Below are 21,659 nucleotides of genomic sequence, written 5' to 3'. Positions count from 1 at the left end.
GTGGAAGTGGAGAGCAGGCAGTCAAATCCCGTTCGTTGGCAAAGGCTTCTTTTGTTCTGGAACCTGGGAAAGGCAGACTTCCAGGACTGGATGTTTCCCTGCTACTTGAGTTTGTTACACAATTGCATTTTTTTTTTTTAAATCTCCGTGCTCGCTTCTTACCCGGTTGCTAAAGGCTGTGGTTTCAATAGTTAATTGGGGCTTAAGACAAATCTCTGCTTTGTGTTTTCGTTGAGCCGGCTACGTAAGACCCCAAACACACCAAGGATCTCAACATAACTTCAGCAGATCTTACGCTTGGTAATGGGACAAAACGAAGCATAATGTTGAGAAACTCCTTAATATAGTAGTCAACTTCATATGCATGGAGTGGTGCATACTGGAGTTTTAATTTTAAAGGGAAGCCAGGCGCTCTATAAAATTCGTTCCATTGATTCGAGGTAGAGCTTGATGGAGTCCTAAATATTCTACAGTTTTAATGTCTTCTAGAACACAATACTGACAACAAATGCTTCTCATTAACATATATAACAGGGGCGAGTGTGACCAGCGTTTATTACATATGTAAAAAGTGTTTTACTTTCCTGTGGAGATGAACTGATATCAAAAGCCTGATACTGCAGATGGGTGGCCCTAACAAATCCATGTGCAATTGTCCCAACGTGCAGGGTGTCTTATTTTTTCCCCAGTAGAGTTTTATAGTAACTAAAGAAACAGCGTCCTGAACTGTCTTCTCTCCTCCAGACCACAGAATCAACGGGTTTATTTCATGATCCGCGAATTAGCAAATTATCCTGTTATCTTTGTGGCTGAAGGATTTGACTGTGGTCTGCTTATACTTTTGGAAATAAACATCGCTGTTCTGACTGAAATGGTTCTGTGACCAAGCTAGGTTTGACCACAGATGGAGTGCACAGTAGGGCCCAGGATCACTGCTGTCCTCCTGGGTGAGACCTCTGGGTCAGCTAGGTCAGTGAGTCAGGTCTTTGGAGGAGGAGGTAGGTGTCATTGACACGGGAGAATAACGTTCTTCCAAGTTTGATTGGAGAAAAGTCAACCCTGAAGTCTCATTGGCACCCCAGAGGCCTGCCTGAAGGAAAGCCTCAGAACTCTGGTTTTGTTCTTTCCTTTGTTCTCCTTTGGGCTTTTGCAACAGAAAATTTCCAGGGAGTTTAATCCTTAGAGATAACACATTCTATCTTTCCCATGAGCAAACAAGTTTTTTTTAATGTTTTTTTTTTAATACATCATTCGAGTGTTTAAGAGTATTTATACTGTATCTAGCATGTATGAAGCCCTGCTCTGGGGCCTCTGCCTGGGGGGGGGGGGCGCTGGGATTAAAAGGGTGCACCACACCACCCGACTTTTGGCTTTAACTCTGGTAATTCCAGTGTACAGAATATTTTTCTCTCCTATTCTGTACAGGTTAAGGTCAGGAGGTTAGGCTAGTGACTGTTCCTAATTACCGCTTCCAAACTTTCCCCTAACAATCCTTTGTTCGTCTGGCTAGATTAGCGTTTGCTATCTTCCCTGCTTCATTTACTAACTTGCTGGATGGGTCCCAGAAATTAACTTTTCTTTCTTTCTTTCTTCCTTCCTTCCTTCCTCCTTCCTTCCTTCCTTCTTTCTCTCCTCTCTCGCTCCCTCTCCTCCTCTCTCCTCTCTCCTCTCTCCTCTCTCTCTCTCTCTCTCTCTCTCTCTCTCTCCACAGGCTCTTGCCCTGTGTTGCTCGGCAGCACCTCTCTTTCAGAGACTGAGAGCTCCTGGCTCTTAGCCTGTGTGACAGAAGCATGGATGACCTAAGCAGCACCAGCAGCCACAGCTGCCTCTCAGATCACCTTTCTTACCGCCAGCTTCCCCCTGTGTTCAGCCTCATCCCCTGTGGTGGCTAGTCTCTCAACCTTCATCACTAGCTGCTGCTAGGATCCTGAAAAACCACTAGGAGTTTTGCTCACCTAATTGGTTGTATACTCTCTTTCCTAATTAAAACTTCCAACACTGCTGGGGATGGTCATCAACATTGGGGAGGCTGAGGCAGGGGGATAGCAAGTTTGTTGTCAGTCTGAACTATGTAGTGAGAGACCTTGATTTAACAACAAAAGATTTAATATGTTATTGCCTAAAATAGAAAAAAATATGTATTGCATATTGAAATGGGTACAAAACTAAGAAAAATCCTTAAAATATAAGTGATGTCTAGAACCTTGAGAATCAGTAGAAAAATATTTTAAAGTAAATGGACAGGTTTAAAAAAGCAAAATTTGGTGAAATTATTTTGTCATTTTTTCCTATTTTTATTTTTTGTTGCTGTTAGGGGTTGAATTGGCATACATACGGCTTAACCATATTCTCATTGCCAAAGCTTTGTTTTTCATTCGTTTGGATAACCGCCTCCCTTTTTCATGCTATTAAGGTGCACGCGACTTTTTAAAAGCTGTTTTACATGGGATTGACTGTGAACTTCAGGATATCACACTATTCATCCCTAATGACTTATTTCTGCCTCTGTGTTCCATTTCCTGCAGACTTCACAGCCTAAGGGTCACCACAAGCTGGTCACCAAGTGGTCAGATCCAGCCTTTGGGGGACATTCCAGATTTAAACCAAAACAAATACTACATAATATATACATATACACGTGAGGGAATACTGCATGGCCATAAAAACATATTGACATTTGAGACTATGAGAGACTGTGCCAGGTGCACTGCCTCTTGCCCTTAATCTCGGCAGCTGAGAAGCTAGTGGGTCTCTGTGAGGTCAGAGCCAGCCTGGTGTACATATTGAGTTCCAGCCACAGCTGCACAGTGGGACCCTGTCTCAAGGGGGAAGAAGGCGGGGGCAGGGAACAGTGGCATATGTTCATAATTCTTACACTTGGAAGGCTGACTGTGAATTGGAGGCCAGCCTGAGCTACATAGCCGGCCTCAAGAGAATCTGGCAGTCCTGAAGTGACCATGTGTTTGTCCCATATGCAGAATCAACGCTGAGGTGGAAGGAGAGACCTGGCTCCACAGAGTTGTCCTCTGACCTCTCTGGGCCCCTACATCAGACACGGGCAAACACTACATCGCCGTCATCATAAATAAAATAAGTTAAAAACTATGCTGGGACTGGAAGGATGGCTCAGCAATTAAGACAACTTGTTGCTTTTTCAGAGGACTGGAGTTCAGTTCCTAGCTTCTACATCAGCTCACAACTGTCTATAACACAGTTCACAGAGACCTAGGGTCCTCTTCCGACCTCTGTGGGTACAACAAATCCACAGACATGCAGTTTTAAAAATTAAAAAAAAAATGCAAAGAAAAGAATACTGTGAGTCATTTGTTGTCACACTGACATTTTATCTGAGCCAATCAGTGTCCAGAATGAAAGGATCCTGTCGGCACACAGTTTCCGAGACTTCAAGCTGTGATTGGCTGGTTCCATCGCTCTTAGGGCTACGACAAGGTCTACGCTTTATCACAGAAGGGCATGGTGGGAAAACTCACTTTATGCAGCTGAGAAGCAGAGAGAGACAGGAAGGCAGGAGGAAAAAGATACACGCTTCAGGGGGCTCGAGAGGGCTCAGTGGTTTTTGCAGAGGACTTGGGCTCTATTCCCAGCACCCACACGGCAGCTCACAACCGTCCTTAACTCCAGTTCCAGGGGATCCAACACCCTCTTCTGACCTCCAACATGGGCTGGAGAGAAAGCTCGATGGGTAAGAGTGCTTGGTTTTCTTCCAGAGGTCCTGAGCTGTTTCCAGCAGCCATGTCAGGCAGCTCCAGGAATCTTTTGACCTCTTAGGGCACCGGACACAAATGTAATTCACAGACATATATGCAAGCAAAACATTGATAAACACATAAGTAAAAACTAATACATATCCACCTACCAGGCCCTGCCACCTATTAGCCCATTCGGTATTAACCGACACCGACCTATGGATTAACCCCACCGATGAAGTTAGTGCTGTCAATGTGGCCCGCAGCTGTGAACCAAGCTCCCAACATATGGCCCTTTGGGGACGTTTCATGTCAAAACCGTAACGAATACTAAATTCGTTCTGACCATAATGTTCATAGTATTTCCACTGTGGAAAGTGGAGTAACAAGATGGCTTAGCAGGAAAGGGAGGCTTGCTACCATTCTTGATGACCTGAGTCTGATCCCCAGAACCCTCGCGATGGAAGGAGAGAACTGGTGTGTGGGCCTCTGGCCTCCCGTAGCCTTAGCAAGTGCCTTTTCCTAACAAAGTCATTCTGTTGGGCAGTGAGGCCCCGGGTGAGTTGTTTTCTTTTTCTGTACTTTCTAACATTTCTACAGTGAACATACATGAGGTGGTTTAAAGGTACCAGCTGCCAAGCCTGGTCCCAGGGACTCATGTGGTAAAAGGAGAGAAGTGAGTCCCACAGGTTGGTTTCTCACTTCCACAAGCATGACAGCATCAGCTTCCCACCCCCACAAAAGCAAATAAATGTAATTAAGAAAAAAATTAACATGAGAACTGAATGCGGTGATACATGCTAGTCCCATCAACAGGAGGCTGAGCTGGGAAAATGACAGGCTGGAGGCCAGGATGGGCTACATACTAAGATCCCGTCTCAAGAGAAGAACAAATAAAATCTACCCTGGTTAGGCTCCCCACCTAAAAAAAAATAATTGTGAGAAATTAAGGGATCACTTAGCCAATCTGAATTCAAAGTCTGCCTTCAAGGAAGCAGATTTAAAATTTCCATTTTAGCAGGCGGATCTCTGGGAGTTCGAGGCCAGCCTGGTCTACAAGAGCTAGTTCCGGGACGGGCACCAAAGCTACAGAGAAACCCTGTCTCAAAAAACAAAACAAAACAAAACAAAAAACAAAAACAAAAACAAAAAAACAAAAAATGTATAAAATTTCCATTTTATCAGCTCATCCAGAGACTATCTGTTTTAGGTAACTGACTGAAAATAATCTCAGAAGAAAGGCTATTTATTAATCAGGTGAATAGATAACCAGATTATACTGTACTAGTAGATATATCCCTTTTTAGGGTAAATAATACTAGTCCTTTTTTAATTGAACAAACACAAAATCATATGTCCAGATTTTGAAAGTTCAGGGGCTGGAGAGAAAGCTCAGTGGGTAAGAGTGCTTGGTTTTCTTCCAGAGATCCTGAGCTGTTTCCAGCAGCCATGTCAGGCAGCTCCAGGAATCTTGAAGCCCCCTTAAGGCCTCCGAGAGCACCCCCCCCAACACACACACACACACACACACACACACACACACACACACACACACGCGCGCGCGCGCGCGCGCGCGCGCACTCACATCAGTAAATCTTTGAATATATATAACTGAAGATTCAAATGTGGATGTGTGTATTCCTGAGATTCTCTTGACATGCCATCCCTTTATAAGGAATGTAGACCAGTTCACACGTGGTGTTGGGTTGCTTCTAAGTGACACTAAGCCACCCAATTAGCCATTCTAAGAAACTATAGAGATCCAGCTTAGGCGGACAAGCTAACACCAGCGAAACGGAAGTTTTAGAAGAAAAATAGTAATTAGTCAGGTGGAGGCGGCACATGCCTTTAGTCCTAGGATTCAGGAGGCAGGGGCGAGCAGATCTCTTTCTGAGGCTAGCCTGGTCTACATGGTGAGTGCCAGACCTTTACAAATAGTTGTGAGCTATCATGTGGTTGAAGGGAATTGAACTCAGGACCTTTGGAAGAGCAGGCAATGCTCTTAACCACTGAGCCATCTCTCCAGCCCCCAGTTAAAATAAACCCCTTCCTTCCCTAAATGGCTTTGGTTAGAGAGATTCATTACAGCAACACTACGAGGACGGGAAACAGAAGAGTACTGCTTTCCAGTTCACATAGCGCTTGGTGTGTGCGGCCTTGTTTGACACCCTTAACTTGTACAGTGAGCAGGACCTTCAGTTTTAACTTTCCCCATTATTCCCAGGGTGCAGTCCGGAAAAAGTCTAGGCCATGTTCTGTGTCCTTTCTGCTCTTGTTAAACTCGTGAATAACAAAATCATGAGGGATTATAACAGCTCCGCATTTCCCTCAGAATAAGTTAGGACCCAGCCGCCTGTACGGTCTGCCTCTTCTGCCTCTCCAGCCCTTTCCCGGTAGAAGCAGACAGCTTTGACATCTTCTGAGGCTCCTTGTTCTCTCCTGACATGAACTTCCTATGCGCACACATCCTCGACACGTGTCCAAAAGCATGATGCCAGTCCGACTGCATTAGGACTCCATCTAATATAATAGACCCATTTTTACTTTCAATGCTTTAAAAGCCCTGTCTCCAAATAGCCACATCGCAGTTACTGAGGACTGGGAAGGACTGAGTTAGGGTTCCAACATTAAACTTTGGATGGACAATTCAGTGTTTAACCCTCCCGCCCCCATTTTATGTCTAGTGTATTTTTCTGGTCCAGTACTTCTTTATCTTAGTTTGAACCAGACACCTTCTTTCATTTGTACAAATTTTAACTTTTACGATGTAGACAGAGCAAACTGTATCACCTTGTAAAGAACAGGCTGTATGACCCAGGGTACTCCAGTTTAAGCTATTTTCATGACACTTAAACCAACAGTTGGCACCCAGTGGCTTAAAATCGAATTGTTTCCTGCAGCTCAAAACCTCTATCATTTAAAACACTGTAAGCGATTGTACTTGCGTGCACACAGATCAAAACCATTTTTGGAGAAGCAGTCTGTACCGCAGTATTACGTAATTGCTGTGAAAAATAATATACTTAAGGCAGAGCCGTAAGCCCATTTCTCAAGTCATTAGTGACAAAAAAAAAACCCCAAGAACCAAACCCCCTCACTTTAGAAGGCCTAAAAACGGCCTTCAGGCGCTATAATAGCGTCTAAGCCTTATTGTTCAGGAATTAAAGTATTACGGTAACTTTTGAACGAAGTTTTAAAGCACAAAAGGCATTTTCGAAAAATGGCGGGAACACACCACGGCTCGCATTAAGCTAGTGAGTTCAAACGCCAAAAGGAGAAAAAACAAAACCAAAAAGGGCCATGACCCCGACGTGATTCGAACACGCAGCCTTCTGATCTGGAGTCAGACGCGCTACCGTTGCGCCACGAGGTCCTGCTGGGCTGTGGCTCGCGCGGTTCCTTAGGACTCCGCGACCACGGCGGTTGAAGCCCGCCTCCTCCGTCCATGCCCGCGCCTCTCCCGCAGGAGCTGGCGGAGCCGGCTCGCCCCGCGGCCTCCCTGCCCTGCCGGCCAGCTCTCCGTCTAGGTTGGGAAGGGAACCAGCGGAGGCGGGAGACTAAGGCTCGCGTCTGGTCCGCTCGGCGGGACCGCAAAAAACCCGCGCTTCCTCTTCTGTCCCAGCCACTTCCGGCCAGGCCGCCCCGCCCCAAGGGGGCGGAGCCTCCTCTTTCCTCCCCACCCTGCCCAGGCCTACTGAGCGACCTCCCTTTGTAATCTGGCGGGACGCCACTGCGCACGCGCGGGCCAGCGGGCGGGCCTACGCCGCAGGGCGCCAGTCCTTGTCCCCGCTGAGCAACCGAGCTTTCATTTTCTGTCCCGACGCTGTGGGCTCCGAGCGCGCTAAGCGTCTCATCGGGAGCGTTGAACTTAAAAGCGGTTGCTTCTAGAGGAAAGCGGCTTGGAGTTTACAAAGGATTCCTCAGCACAGTAGACAGGAATGTTGGATAGCTCATTCCAGGCAAATTAAAAAGAAAAAAGAAAGCCGACCTCCCCGTCGGGGAATTGAACCCCGGTCTCCCGCGTGACAGGCGGGGATACTAACCACTATACTAACGAGGAGTCGTGAGAGACGCTGCTCCCTGGTGTCTCCTAAAGGAGACACGAGCTGTCTCCGGGTCCAATTTCTCTCGATGGAAAACTGGACCTCTTGGAAGGGGCTGTAGCGCTTGTTTATCTGGGCCTGTTGCTGGTTCTCGCTCTCTTTAGAATAAAATACACTCCTGAGTTCACTCTAGCGAACTCCATGAAAACACCTTAGCAGAGCTCTGAGCTTTTCGAATGCGTCAGGCTTTTGGGTTTCAAAGGGCGTTTGAGAGCCTCACAAATTCGTATTTCATTTGAAGTGCATCGTTGCGTGCCAGATTTGTAACAGGGCCAGAGCTGTCCCGCAGCCCCGTGTCTTCAATCGTCGGCGTTCAGGTCACAAAAGGATCCGTGCTCACGGTTAGCTGCCTTCAGATGAAATTTTACCGGTCCGCTGTTTTGTCCTATACCCGTCTCAAGATGTCTACAACTTAACAAAGACAGAAATAATTTTGTGCATGGCCAAGCAATGCTGCATTTAAAGAGTTAAAAACAAAGATGCGCCATCGATTAGCATAGGGCTGTGAAAATACAGCATCAGGACCAATGGGAGCGTTTGGGATATACTAAGCCGGTTCATAAATAGGATCAAGCCATTTTCCCAAGGGCAACAAGGAGGGTCTCACTTAGAAACTTTTCTTTTGCCGCCAAGTGCATTTATGCAGCCATAGGCAAACAGACACGATTTAGGAGATGTCTGAAACCTACAAGGTACCAGACATTGCATTAGATGCGCTGCGAGATCTTACTGGGGGCATCCCGATTTTACGGTAGTTATGTTATAGTAGAAGCCAGACAGACAATAACAATATAATATTAGAACTGTCACCCATGTACCTTCGGGTCCTTTTCTTGCAGTGTGTTAAGAACTAGTGAAAATTTATAGATCATAAATTACGTGGTAATAAAAAAAAATCTGTTGGCAGAGGTTATTTGTTTAATATAGACAGAAATGGCCATTTCTGAGGTGCGTTTTAGCCCTTTCTCTTTTTTTTTTTATTTCATCTCTAACTATATTAACTTCTTCAAAAAGCAAAATCCTCCATGTTCTGTAGCCTGTGTCCACTTCTCATCCTCCAATAAGTCTTGTGAGATCCAAAGGGCCCTGTGCTAACTATGGCGATGCCCTTTTCTGGGTAGGATCGAAAGGACTTGCCCAGGTCTTCCAGTTGGCAGAGCTACAAGGAAGCAGGAACCGAGGTCAGCTGGATCACCTGTTTGCCCTGCCCCATATAGGGAGAAGAGGCGCTCAATGCCTGCTTCACTCTGTCCCGGCCGAGCTGTGCCTGTGTTCCCGTGTGTTCCTGCACCCCGGGCACGCTAAGCAGCAGCCTGAGTCAGCTCAGACCAGGGAGCGAGCACCTCAGCACCTGTTGTCTGGCTTCCTAAAATGGAAAGGAAAAGCTGGTAATTAACCTGAACCGGGCAGGCGAGATTCCTCACTGTCAGCACGGGGAGAAACCGCCGGTTACAAGCGCGGCTGGCAGTAGGCAGTCCAGAGGTCACCCAGTGCTCGGTGGAGGGAGATATAGCATAATGGTGGTTGATATTATAGCTAAGTAGTCGTTTAGATAGTAATCCTATCTCACAAAATGATTCACCCTCTTCTCATCAGCCCTCGAGGCAAGTAGGGCTGAAAGAATCTTAGGCAGAGTGGCTCACAGGTCGGAAGTGAGGAAAAGCTGGGAATCCTGCAAGCTCTGGCAGCAAATCCTGGCTTTGCTGCTCACTTAGATCCACATGCTTGTACGTTTAAAAAAAAAAGTAAACCCCGGCCACGGAGAGAAAAATGTCTAATATGCACTAGCATTTGTGTGCATATGCCGTATGTAACATTGCTTGTTCCTGTATTAGTACTGACTGATCAGCTATTATAGTTGACAGACAATATATGGCTCCTTATTCATCTACCGAACTTACAGTGTGCCGGATATTGTAATAGATGTACTGGGATATTTCAATGGGTCAATCCTCTTCTTTTGGTGCTTATATAATCAGGCAGGCAGACAATAAGCAATATAATACCATGTTAGACATCAGGAAGAGCAGATACTGAAAAACAGACTAGAATGAAGGGTGGCTAGTTAAACAGGTAGGATGGATGGAGGTCGGCTTGGGTAGGCAGTGAACCCTGGGGCTGGCAAAACGATGCAGTGGTTAACAGTGTGTACATCTGTAGCAGAGGGTGGGACCAGAGTTCCATTCTCAGCACCCTCACCAGGTCCCTTGTATGCTGTGTGAACTTTTACTCTTTGGGCTCTTTGGAGGCCCACCACCCAGCTCCCAAATAAATCTCACACAGAGGCTTTTCTTCATTATAAATGTCTGGCCTTAGCTTGGCTTGTTTCTAACCAAGCTTTTCTTATATTATCCTGTCTACCTTTTGCCTCTGGGCTTTTATCTTTCTTATTTCTAGATGTCTTACTTTCCTTCTCACTCCGGGACTGACTGTGTAGCTGGGTGGCTGGCCCCTGAAGTCCTCCTCTCCTTGTTCTTTTGCTTCTCTTTTTCCTTGGTTCCCTTTCTATTTATTCTCTCTGCCTGCCAGCCCCACTTACCCTTGCTCCTGCCTTGCTACTGGCTGTTCATCTCCTTATTAGACAGACCATCAGGTGTTTTAGACAGGCACAGTAACATAGTTTCACAGAGTTAAACAAATGCAGCTTAACCAAAAGTCACACACCTGAAAATCACATTCCCCAACACTTGTAACCATCTGTAACTGCAGCTACAAGGGCTCCATCGAGCTTCTCTGACCTCTGTGGGTACTGCACTCATGTTAACAACCCCCCCCCCATTTCAAAAAAATATAACAAAAGCCAGGCAGAGGTGGCACACACCCTTAATCCCAGCACTTGGGAGGCAGAGGCAGGTGGATCTCTGTGAATTCAAGGCCAGCCTGGTCGAAAGAGTGAGTTCCAGGACAGCCAGGGCTACACAGAGAAACCCTGAGTTGAAAACAAGAAAAACAAACAGAAAACAAAAAAACTCCAAACAACAGCGAAAGATGTGACTATTCCCCAAGGCTCAGGGAACACGGAGGCGGGAAGAGGATGGGAAATGCTTCTGTGTCTAGATGGGAACTGAACTCACAGCAGCTGTGACTGCTGGCACCTAGTCTGTATTCTCGGAGCAGTCAGGATTCCGTCATGGATGGGGAGGGGCTCCGAAGGCCCCCCTGTCAGTGAAAGTGATTCTTAGTTCTCAGTGGCTTAGCCCTTGCCTAAGTAAATAATCCCCACTGATGCTTACAGAAAAACCCTTAAGTAAACGCTAAATGTTTGGGGTGGGGGGATGTAAAAAGGGGACTTCTTGGAAAAAGGGGGTTGTCGGGGAGGAAGATAAGAGAGGAAGGGGGGACACAAAGTACATTATATATGTGTGTATGAAATTTAGTGGAATTGAAAAAAAATGGTTTTTCTTTTTCTTTTTCTTTCTTTTTTTTTTTTTTTTTTTTGAGACAGGGTTTTTCTTTGTAACAGCCCTAACTGTCCTAGAACTCACTCTATAGGCCAGGTCGGCCTCAAACTCACAGAGATCCCCTGCCTCTGCCTCCTGAGTGCTGGGGTTAAAGGCATGTGCCACTATTACCAGTAGACTTTTTTATTTTTTTCTTTTCTTTTCCTTTTTTTCTCCCTTCCTCCTTCCCTCCTTCTCTCTCTCTTCCTTTCTTCATCAGGTCCCTCTACAGAGACAGTCCTGGCTGCCCTAGAACTCACTATGAACCTACAGAAATATCTCTGCCCTTTTTCCTCACTTCTGAGCATAGAATGACAAGGGTCTCATTTATGTTATGCTATCTGCAGCACTGTTGAAAATTTGTCATCTTTTATCAGCAAAGTGTTGTCATAGAGTTTATCCATCATCAGCCGGGTGTGGTAGTTCACGTCTTTAGTCCCAGCATCTCAGAGGCTGAGGCACAAGCGTCATCGAAATTTCAGGCCACCCTGGCTACAAAGGAGAGTCTGTCAAACAAACAAACAAACAAACAAACAAGCAAAAGCCCTTAAAGTGAAGTTTACAATCTAGTCAGCAAATAGTGTGCAGCCCGACTCTTTATGCATTTATTAAATGACAAGAAAGGTTGGAAAGAAATTTAAAACTATCCGTTAGACTCTGCCGGTCTGGAAACCAGGGGCGGTGGTGGTGCACACCCTTTAATCCCAGCACTCGGAGGCAGAGGCAGGTGGATCTCTGAGTTTGAGGCCAGCCTGGTCTACTGAGCGAGTTCTAGGGCAGGTAGGGCTGCACAGAGAAACCCTGTCTCTAGGAAGAAAAGAGTTGAATGAGAAAATGAGGTCATGACAGCTCCAAGGTATATGAGTTTTATTGCAGATACGAGGCAGAGCATAGCCAGAGGCACCTGGAAGGGTTCAGAGAAGCAGGGAGAGCGAGAGAGGAAGAGAAAAGCGGGAGAGGGACCAGGAGCCAAGAGAGCCAAGCGTACCAAGAGGGCCCATAGCCAAAATGGTTCAGTTATTTATATAGGAAAGAGGGGCTGAGGGGAAGGGAAGGGAAGGTCGGGGGGGGGGGGGGGGAGGTGTAGGGGTGGGGTGAGAAGAGCTGCATAGCCAGGACTCTGTAACAGGTAGTGTGTGTGTGTGTGTGTGTGTGTGTAGGGGGGAGATGCTGAGAGAACCAGGCGGCCAGCATCAGCTCTGATATGTTAAACAGGCTCCTCAGCTGCATGTCCCGGGTTCCCTGAGATCTAACAAATGATCCGATCTGTATTTCCGAATTTTTTACAATATGCACGTTATTATCCTGAACTAAAAAAAAAATACGTTTTAAAAGTTACTAATATTAGGCAAAAACAAACAGCTCAAATGTCATTCCTTAGCCCGCTGCTGATTTTTTAAATTCTACTGTGTTTTGCCTTGTTTCCCCATTGTTGCTCAGCTTAGGCTTTTTTTTTTTTTTTTTTTTGTAGTCCTCAGTCTGGCCAAGGAGCCGAGGCTAAGGCGAGTGAGGAAGCGGATCCAACACTGGGCGGGCGGTCTTTTCCCGGTGTCCCTTTGTCTCAAGGCCCAGCGTTCCCGGTCTTTTGTTCTCCGCATCCACCAGGATTTGAGATTTAAAGAAAAACAAGAGCCGAGTCTTCTTGCGCCCTCTGGTGTCCCAATGAAGTATAACCAGAAAAAAAATCTACAAAGATCGCGGCCATTTCGCGTAAGGAGATGCCCAGAGAGAGCAGAATGTCTGGAATCTGGAAGGAATCACACACCAACAGAATTTATAAGTGTGGACATGGATTAAACAAACAAACAAACAAAAACAAATAGTGGCCGTGATGCAGATATTTAAGAGCTGGTGGCTTTTGCCTTAGCATGTGCAAAACTCTGGGTTTGATCTCTACTCTTATAAACAAAACTAAAACCAAAACCTAATAGTAAACAAATCAATTCTGAAAGCACTTGGCAAAAATTTCTGGGTTCTAGAACCAAGAAAGCCAAGTAAATCCAATATAAATCACCATTCTAGCTCCTCCCTCCCCCTCTTCTTTTGTTTTTTTTTGAGACAGGGCTTCTCTGTGTGGTCCTGGCTATCCTGGAATTCGCTCTGTAGACCAGGCTGACTTGAAGGCACAGAGATCCACCTGCCTCTGTTTCCCAAGTGCTGGGATTAAAGTCCAGCCACAAACAACCTTTTTCTTACCCCAGCAACAATTAGAATATTATCTCTGAGCTGTGCATTTAGAGTAGGAATAAAAACAGGATTTTTTTTTCTTCTCTTGCTTTTTAAAAAAGGTTTTATTTTGGGATCTAAAGAGATGGCTCAGGAGATAAAAGCACAGACTTTTTTTTTTTTTTTTTTTTCGAGACAGGGTTTCTCTGTAGCTTTGGTGACTGTCCCGGAACTAGCTCTTGTAGACCAGGCTGGCCTCGAACTCACAGAGATCCGCCTGCCTCTGCCTCCCGAGTGCTGGGATTAAAGGCGTGCGCCACCACTGCCCGGCCTATGAACCATGTTTTAAGATTATGAGGGAGAACTCATATTTTCAAATCTGTCTTCACGAATCCGAGTTTGTGCTCTGCTGGTTCATATTACAGTAACGTACAATTTTCTCTCAAAAGCCTCCATTCGGATAGAAAATTATCTTGTCAGTTACTATTTGAAGCGCACACCAAAATATCACTGTTACCCTTTGCTTTAAAACCTCGGCCAATAAGCAGGGATTTGTCATGATTCTTGGCTTTGGTGTCCTTCATTGGTGCCTTCTTAGCATAGAACAGTGCCTAGCAGCCAGCAAGTGTTTATCAAGTATGAATAATCAATACATAGATCCATTGCTCGGTGATTGGCTCATGGCCACCTGAGCAACCGGGTTCTGTTAGCAACAAATATGAAGGAATGGTTTTGGGGTATACAACTCACGGTGCCTGCCAAAACACACATCTGAGACTTAGATAGATGTTGTCAAGTTCTTCCCCACAGGGGGTGAGGCAGTTTACAACTCCCACCAGCAATATGTCTGAGCATCTGTCTCCCTAACCTTCATCCACATGATGTTATCAAAATTTTTGCTGTGCCAATCTGGGAGTTTAATTTGCATTTCCCTTATAATAGAGAAGTTTGAGCATATTTTCATGTTTTATGGCAATATGTAATTTATTTCCCGAGAACTGTTTATTTGTATTTTTTTACCCATATTTTTTTTCCTGAGTCAAATATTGGCCTCTTTCATATCAATTTGTGGGAACGGAAAGAGTTGTTACCAGATTTTCTTTTCTTTTTTTTTTTTTAAATATTTATTTATTATGTATACAATATTCTGTCTGTGTGTATCCCTGTAGGCCAGAAGAGGGCACCAGATCTCATTACAGATGGTTGTGAGCCACCATGTGGTTGCTGGGAATTGAACTTAGGACCTCTGGAAGAGCAGGCAATGCTCTTAACCTCTGAGCCATCTCTCCAGCCCTGTCACCAGATTTTCATGGGTTTTGGGTTGGTGTATGATGGTGTTATTAAGCAGGATTTTAAAATAAATTCATATTTAGCCTTTTTGTCCTTTGATAGCTTCTTTATCTTGAGCTTAGAAGTGGTTTTCCCATTCCCAGCTATCAGAATCATTCTCCCAAATTTTCCTTGTAAATCTTGATCTGTGTGGAATTTTTGTATGTATTTACGTATCTACTTGCGGTGCTAGGGATTAAACCTAAGGCCTTCTGTGTGTTAGGCAAATACTACTGGGCTACATCCCTAACCCTCCACCTTAAATTAATTTTGGTGTGAGGATCTAATGCTGTTTACCAAATATTTTATCTTATCTCCACTGAGGAAAACTCTTAACATGTTCTTAATTTTCAAAGACTGCTTACTATGGAACTTTTAACACGCCAAAAGTTTCTAAAGGATGGAATTCAAGTGGGGGCGATGGTAGTGTACTCCTTTAATCCCAGCACTCTGGAGGCAGAGGCAGGTGGATCTCTGTGAGTTTCAGTCAGCCTGGTCTACAAGAGCTAGTTCCAGGACCAGTGCCAAAGCTACAGAGAAACCCTGTCTCAGAAACTTAAACAAACAAAAAAGATGTAACCAACACTCAGTTTCTTTGATAATGAGTCCTTGAATTTGTTGTATATTTTGCAACTTATATAATTCTTTAAATGCTACAGTGCTTATTTTTGATGACTGGTGTTAAGTCCAGCCATTGCATCAGACTCTTTTTTTTTTTTATTTTTTATTTATTTTTTATTTTTTTGGTTTTTCGAGACAGGGTTTCTCTGTAGCTTTTGGTTCCTGTCCTGGAACTAGCTCTTGTAGTCCAGGCTGGCCTCGAAGTCACAGAGATCCGCCTGCCTCTGCCTCCCGAGTACTGGGATTAAAGGCGTGCGCCACCACCGTCCGGCTGACTCTTTTTTTTTTAAAAGATTTTTATCTTTATTATGTAAACAGTGTTCTGTCTACATGAACACTGTGTTTGCAGGCCAGAACAGGGCGCCAGATCTCATTATAGATGGTTGTGAGTCACCATGTGGTTGCTGGGAATTGTACTCAGGGCCTCTGGAAGAACAGCAAGTATGCTCTTAACCTCTGAGTCATCTCTCTAGCCCTGCATCAGACTCTTAAAAGATCAATTCAACACCTCTCTGCGTCGAGTAAAACACCAACAAATCTGTGAGAAAACAAAAATCCCTCTTGGCAATCCAGGGGTTGAGTATGTATTTCCCAGTATATATATCTGGAAATATAGGCTATCTGGCACGTCTGACGTTTGAGTCAGGTAATAGACATTTGTAAAAATATAATCAAAGACTGGGTGGCTGTTTCCTGCTCCTTTCAAACCCTGTATATCTGTGTGCACTTATGGTGTGTGTGTATCTATCTATGGTGTATGTGTCAGGGGAGCGTGTATAGAGGCCAATGCTGGATGTCTTCCTCAATTGTTCCCCTCCTTTTTCTTTCTTTCTTTCTTTCTTTCTCTCTCTCTTTCTTCCTTCCTTCCTTCCTTAATTTCTTTTCTTCTTTCTTTTTGTCATGGTTTCTATCTGACCATGGCACTCACTGCTTTAGCTAGATTAGCTGGCTAGGGAGTCACAGGGAACCTTAGCTTGGTTTTCATTCATCTTGTGCTTTTGAGAGATTTTTTTCACATTTATATTCCAGCCTTTATTTTGATTTGTAAATTCTGTTTTCATGTTTTAAAGTCTCATATGCTCCTTCTCACATTTAGACGCTACTTTAAAAATAGCGTCTGGTTCTTGTTTTGTGGAAACAAAATGCTGTCTTATTTTTTCTTGGTGAGAATGTTAGAGAGTGTGATCCGAAGCTGACTTATCCTTTTTCAGTTTCTGTTTCCTTCAAGTAAATCTCCTTTTCCACTTCTATGTTCTCCTCTTTTTCTTGGAGGTATGGTTTTACCATGTAGCCCAGGTTGGTCTTGAACCCAGTATTACTTTTCTTCCTTTTCTCTTCTTTTATTTTCCTTTCTTTCTTCCTTCCTTTCTTCTTTCTTTCTTTCTTTCTTCCTTCCTTCTTTCTTTCTTTTCTTTTCTTTTCTTTTTTTTTGAGACAAGGTTTCTTTTTGTACTCTGACTGTAATGGAGCTCGCTCTGTAGACCAGGCTGGCCTATACTCAGAGATCTGCCTGCCTCTGCCTGCCTCTGCCTCCTGAATGTTGGGATTAAAGAAGTGCACCACCACTGCCTGGCCTGGTCTTGAATTTATGATCCTTCCTGAGTGTTTGGATTATTGGTATGTAGCACTATACCCAACAATGCTTCTTTTTTCTTTTCTTTGGCTCTTGTGAATTTGTTTTGTTTTTTGACACAGGGTCCCACTACGTAGCTCTGGCTGTCCTGGAATTCACTACATAGATGGAGCTGGCCTTGAACTCACACAGATCCTCTTGCTTCTGCCTTTCGAGAACTGGGATGATTGGTCAGAGTTTTATGAGAGCCACGTTCCCAACATTAAATCAACTGTAGCAAAGGGGCGGGGCTGTGGAGGACCCATTACCCACAGTGCATTTCCACTTACGAATCCACACATGTGGACCAGGTGAGCAAGAAATGAGGTAGAAATGGCTGTCAACGAGGAACTAACCACACCTGCTTAGCACTTCTCATAAACACCCCACACAGAGCCCTGCCAGCTGTTAACAGAGTGACAACCAGCAGGCAAAAACAGACAGAAAATGTTCTGAACAGCTCCCGATTACATAACTCAATTTAAAGATTGATTTGTGTTTTAAAAAGATGTGTATGTATGTGTGGATCTGTGCAGATGTGAGTGTAGGTACCATGGAGGCCAGAAGAGGGAGACAGAGGCGCTGATGGTTCTGAGTTTGGGTTTTAAGCCAGTTTACCAACTGGAAGGTAAATGAAAAGAAAGCTTACATAAAGAGAGGGCCGGAAGAAGTTTCCAGATGGCTGACATCAGCACACATGCCAGGATCTAATTTACGGAAGGTCATCTAGAAGTGAATGTCTAGGTAGAGTGAGAAGTTCATGGGCTTTTTTTCCCCTTTGGTTTTCAGAGACAGGGTTTTTCTATGTAACAGCTCTGGTTGTCCTGGAACTCTCTCTGTAGACCAGGCTGGCCTTGAGCTCCTGGAGATCTGGCTCCTGAGTGCTGGGATTAAAGGCGTGTGGCACCATGGCCTACTAACGTCAGTCTTTAAAAAACAATTATTTTATGTGCATTGGTGTGAAGGCGTCAGATCCTCTGGAACTGGATTTACAGACAGTTGTGAGCTGCCATATGGATGCTGGGAACTGAACCCAGGTCCTCTGGAAGAGCATTTGGTGCTCTTAACTGCTGAGCCATCTCTCCAGTCCCCTAATTTCAGTTTTTTAATTGACAAAATTGTATATGAAATCCAACATCTATATAGTTATTCCTTGAAATATCAAACTAATAAACACATTCACCTTATTGATTGCAGCAGAGGCTCCCCCGTCCTCCTGGGAAGCAGGAACTGTTCCCTGTTTCCTTTCTCTTGTGATGTAGCAATGTGTGTGTGTGTGTGTGTGTGTGTGTGTGCGTGCGTGTATTGTGGTGCATGTGGATAAAACTGCTTTGAACTCATTTTAATCTTTTGAAAAAATGTCTGTATAAAACATAATTCTAAGAGATAAGGGCAGAATGCTGTGTGTCCTTTAAGGCTGGAAACTGTTAAATTATTTATTTTGGCAGATTCTCCCAGTTTCTTCTGAGACCCGCCAACTCCAATGTCTGATTATAAAGATAAAATAAACAAGCATCATGTCCCCCCTCTTTCCCACGGAGGAGCATTCTTGTCTATTCTCGTAGCTCGTTGGTGGTGGAAAGGCAAACCAAGGACTGTACATAGCGTGATGGTGCACGGTACTGGTGCAGACATAGTGTTCGGACCTTTAGTTTTAGAACTTGATTTTACTATTTTTCACATTTGTATGTGGGGTATGTGTATGCGTGGTATATGCACATACATGTATGCACGTGAGAATGCACACTGAAGCTAGAGAAGGACCTTGGTTATTCTGCTCTGTCACTGTCATTTCCAACATACTTCTCTGTGCTCCCCACAATGTGCAGGGCCACACCAGCTTTTTGAGCCACCACGTGGTTGCTGGGAATTGAACTCAGGACCTCTGGAAGAGCAGCCAGTGCTCTTAACCTCTGAGCCATCTCTCCAGCTCCCACACCAGCTTTTTATGTGGTGGCTGGGATCTGAACTCAGGTCCTCATTGTTGCCCAGAAAGCCCTTGGAGTAGAATAGCACCCCGCTCTTACCCTCTGAGCCATCTTTCCAGCCTTAGTTTTAATTAAATTTTTTTTTTCTGAGTCTGGAAATGGAACTCAGGGCCTCAGTTATACTCACAAGTCTGCAATCAGCTGCAATCCTAGCTCCTGATGCTCAGGATTTAGAACACGAATTGCTGTGCCACGTGCAGCCTTTAACCAGAGTAAAAAGAGGGCCATTAACCAAACACATGGTTTAAAAACTGAGACCATTTGGGCCGGGCGGTGGTGGCGCACGCCTTTAATCCCAGCACTTGGGAGGCAGAGGCAGGCGGATCTCAGTGAGTTCGAGACCAGCCTGGTCTACAGAGCTAGTTCCAGGACAGGCTCCAAAACCACAGAGAAACCCTGTCTCAAAAAACAAAAAAAAAAAAACAAAAAAAAAAAACTGAGACCATTTGGTAGAGGCAAGTCCCAGACAGTACTAGGTATCACCTCTCAGGGGGTTATCTGTTTTCCATCAATAGGTTGCAAAGGAAGGACACCCAAACACGATCAATAGAAAGATGAGCCTGGACCATCATAATAGGGTAGAGTCTCTCTTCAACAGGAGATAACTCTGTACCTACTATTGGACATCACTGGGTATCTTTCTTTTTTCAAAATGTAGAATCTGAAGAGAAGAAAAGGAATAGTAACTGTGTCTACTATGTCTCTTGAACTCTTGCTATATTTGGATTAATATTCAAGCTTTGTTTCACAAATTGCTACAGTAAATAGTTTTTGTTTTTTTGTTTTTTTTTTCCAGTCAGTTCTTGCAGGTCTGATGGGAAGCCCAACCATGAGAAAATACCTCAAGACCCTGGGCATTTGGTCTGCTCTTGAGCCTTTCTCTATGCTCTGTTTCTGTGGGTAAAATAGAGATAATAAAATAGTTGCAGAGAGAATGAAGAAGAAGACACACAGATGTCACCTGTGCTAGACTGGGGCCACTTCCTCTTTTTTTTTTCTGGCCCTGTGCATGGATCATTTTTTTTTTTTTCAGTCTCCTTTGTCGTCAGATCAGGTCAGGTGATGCATTCTGTCAAACAGAAAGTAAGTGGAGGTGATGAAAGCCGCTGTCAGAGCTGATCTATAAAATCTGTCTCTGGAGCATCCTCAGTGCCTGCTTCTCCTGGATGCAGGAAGTGGGCTGACTCCTACCTAGGCGGCGTGTTTAAGATAGTGGAGCTGCAGGAAGAAACCCAAGTCCCACCCCACAAGTATGTAATAAATATCAGTTACCCTTCACTTGTAGTAATAGGGGCGGCTGGGCTGCATTCCCAGCACCCCGGCCGCCTGCTCGGCTAGCTTATGCCCCAAAATAATTACACAGACACTGTATTCTTTTAAGCACTGCTTGGCCCTTTAGCCCTAGCCCTTACTGGCTAATTCTCACATCCCGATCAACCCATCTCTAATAATCTGTGAGAACCGGTCTTACCGGGAAGATTCTAGCCTAGTCCATCCTGGGTCGGAGCTTCATGCCGGGAGCGGGGCATGGCGTCTCTCTCAGGTGTCTGCTCCCTAGAGGAGAGCTGTCAAGTCTCTGAGCTCACTTCCTCTTCCTCCCAGTATCCTGTTCTCTTTTCTCCTCCCACCTATCTTCTAACCAATAAAATGGGCCAGGGCAGTGCCTTTATTAGCCAATGACCTTCCTCCATCATTTCCCCTTTTTCGGTTTAAACAAAAAAAGGCTTTAACATAGCAAAATTACATATAACAAAACAGTTATCAAGTAAAAGTTACAATAATCTTTATCATAACTAAGGAAAACTATAACTATAACTAACTATTCTTAACTCCATCAAAGACTCCAGAAAGATACAATACTACCTAAGCAAACAAGAAAAAGGCAACTTTTAAAACTCTAGAAATGACAGAGACATCTCGCTGCCTGGACAGTCACCCAAAGTTCTTTTGTACCGTTGGGGCATCCATCTTCAGCCTTCAGGCCCATGGTATCCAGCAGACATTTCCATAAAGCAGGAAAATTCAAAGTCAGTTCAGTCACTATCTGTTGTGTCCTGCAGAATGTCTCGCAGACTCTTTTATGAATCAGGAACCCCGAAAGATCATCTCACCTTAGGCAAGTTCAGTAGTCCTCTCTCTGTGGGTTCTCTGTGTCCAGTTTATGCAATCGTCCAGGCAAGAGCAGTTTCTTGCCCAAATGGCTATCAAACTCCATAAGGAGCCTCTTCGATGCCCATCTTCCTCTTGAAGTAGATTGGTGCTGCCAGGAGCAGAGTGTCTCATTGTCATGGAAAAACCCTAAGTTATTAAAACATTACATGTCCTATTCTGTAATCTTTGAAAGACATGAAGAATGTCTATCTAAAATATATCTCTATATATCTAGAAAATCTAACTAACATGACTACAAGCTTTACTATTATCAATGATTATCCATTAACAACCTATATTTCTTAATTATACAGTACATATTTAAATGAACTACACAATCACAATACCTTAATCAAAATCAGAAACACTTATACATATAACAAAATTGACCGTAAATCTCTATCAATAAAGCAAAATCTATACTAATGCAAATTATTCATACCTATATCATATCCCCCTTTAAATGTAAAAGAACATTTATAAACATTTTTTGGGAATATGGGCGTAGTTATTTCTCTCCAAACTGCTTCCTGCTGAATGGG

The 21,659-nt window shown here is 44.3% G+C and overlaps 1 protein-coding gene and 2 non-coding genes across 3 annotated transcripts; 1 reads left to right on the top strand and 2 right to left on the bottom strand.

Moving 5' to 3' along the window:
* Positions 1-7,008: 7,008 nt before the first annotated feature.
* On the bottom strand, positions 7,009-7,080 carry Trnaw-cca. Its single transcript has one exon. It is a non-coding gene; the product is annotated as a tRNA-Trp (tRNA).
* A 615-nt stretch (positions 7,081-7,695) lies between these two features.
* Trnad-guc lies at positions 7,696-7,767 on the bottom strand. The gene has a single exon. It is a non-coding gene; the product is annotated as a tRNA-Asp (tRNA).
* A 976-nt stretch (positions 7,768-8,743) lies between these two features.
* LOC121463737 lies at positions 8,744-13,119 on the top strand. Its single transcript, XM_041676173.1, has 3 exons — positions 8,744-8,758; positions 8,847-9,198; positions 12,722-13,119. Exons 1-3 carry the CDS (start codon positions 8,744-8,746, stop codon positions 13,045-13,047), a joined length of 693 nt encoding a protein of 230 aa, XP_041532107.1. The 3' UTR covers positions 13,048-13,119.
* Positions 13,120-21,659: the final 8,540 nt, after the last annotated feature.

The sequence above is a fragment of the Microtus oregoni genome, unplaced genomic scaffold (genome assembly GCF_018167655.1).
Source record: "Microtus oregoni isolate MIOR12 unplaced genomic scaffold, Mior012 000001F_ref0000356, whole genome shotgun sequence".
Lineage (NCBI taxonomy): Eukaryota > Metazoa > Chordata > Mammalia > Rodentia > Cricetidae > Microtus > Microtus oregoni.
Note: the sequence above shows the minus strand (reverse complement) of the source record. Positions and strands in the feature narration are given on the sequence as shown.